Genomic DNA, 1,600 nt, shown 5'->3' on the forward strand with positions numbered 1-1,600 from the left:
AATCTATGAATGACATATTAAAAATCTGTAAATAATTTAATTACATTGCGAAAAATATTACCTTGGCTGGGAGTCAAACCTGGATCGCTTGCTTTACACGCAAGTGTCCTAGCCAATTAGACTACAATGAACTAATGTCTACATTTATTTGTCAGGAGGATTTGGTATAGATTTTTCATGTAATATTGATAATGTGGAAGAAGGCATTGCTAAAGTAGCAAAGGGATTGTTAGAACATGGAGTAACATCCTTTTGCCCTACATTGGTTACATCTCCTACTGAGATATATCACAAAATCTTACCAAGAATAAAGAAACAAAATGGAGGTAGTCATGGTGCTGGCGTGCTAGGTGTTCATATAGAAGGACCATTTATTAGTCCAAACAAGAAAGGTGCCCATCCAGAACATTATATCAGAAAATTTGAACAGGTAATAGTTTAATTTATTCTGTAATTTTTAGTAAATTATAAAATAATCAATATATTTTATGTTAAAAATTTATATATATTTTTTCTAATAGGGATTTAAATCAGTAACTGATATGTATGGTGATCTAGACAATGTGTGCATGTTTACGTTAGCACCTGAGATATCGAATGCTACATCTGTTATTGAAGAGTTATGTAGAAGAAATATTAAAGTATCTCTTGGTAAGTTAAAATTTTAATATTCTCAATGTTAATATACTTTCATGATATAATTAAATGCAATTGTTCTTATTTTGGAATTCTATATTTCAATTTTTATAATTTATATATATTGAATCTCGTAGATTGGTATAAAGTTCTTTAAATCAATATGTATACCAATTTATATATTCTAGGACATTCTGTAGCAAATTTAAATGAAGGAGAAAAAGCAGTTAAACATGGAGCATCGTTTATCACTCATCTATTCAATGCCATGTTGCCTGTGAGTTGGAAAGATTTAGAATATGTTCAAAAATGACTTGTGTACAAGGAATGAAAGTAATCATTTCTCAATCTTTTAAACGCTGGATATGATTTTGTTTATCAAATAATTTTATTACATTTTTTTAGAATTTATAGTTAACGTTGCAAGAAAGACTTATTTTAACATATTTTATCATATTATAACTATAATATTTGTTGGAGAAGTTTTATTGCAATCAAAATAAAATATATTGTGATTATTTTTAGTTTAAAGAAATTGTATCAATTATGGTTAATAAGATATTAAATTAACGTAAGACTTATTACATACATATTATTGCGACTGTATTATTAAAAATTAATCAAAAATATTTTTTAATTATATTATTCAAATTTGTTAGGATGCCGATTAATCTGATAAATATTGTTCTAATAAAAAAATTTATATGATAAATTAGTCTTTTTTGTGACTTTAATCTTAATTTTTTATTTAATTATGATAATTTGATAAACGGAATTATATTCAGCGTAGAGAAAACTAAAATTTAATTTAATTTGTTGTACGCTGGTCTAACAATGTGTGGGGAAAAATAAGTAAGGGGAAGTTATTTCAAATTATTAGAGTTGCGTTTTAAAGACCGGTTGTGTTCGGCGCGCAATTTGGGGGAACTTTTCAACGTATATTACTTGAAAATATTGCGAAGAA

General features: G+C 26.6%; 1 protein-coding gene across 1 annotated transcript; it reads left to right on the forward strand.

Annotated features, from left to right (window-relative positions):
* Positions 1-151: 151 nt before the first annotated feature.
* On the forward strand, positions 152-913 carry LOC108771298 (N-acetylglucosamine-6-phosphate deacetylase; the record flags this gene model as incomplete). Its single annotated transcript, XM_018547395.1, has 3 exons — positions 152-430; positions 522-651; positions 825-913. Coding segments are annotated over 3 exons (498 nt in total), but the record flags the coding sequence as incomplete, so codon positions are not given.
* Positions 914-1,600: the final 687 nt, after the last annotated feature.

This window comes from Cyphomyrmex costatus, unplaced genomic scaffold (genome assembly GCF_001594065.2).
Source record: "Cyphomyrmex costatus isolate MS0001 unplaced genomic scaffold, Ccosl1.0 C2303359, whole genome shotgun sequence".
Classification (NCBI taxonomy): Eukaryota; Metazoa; Arthropoda; class Insecta; order Hymenoptera; family Formicidae; genus Cyphomyrmex; species Cyphomyrmex costatus.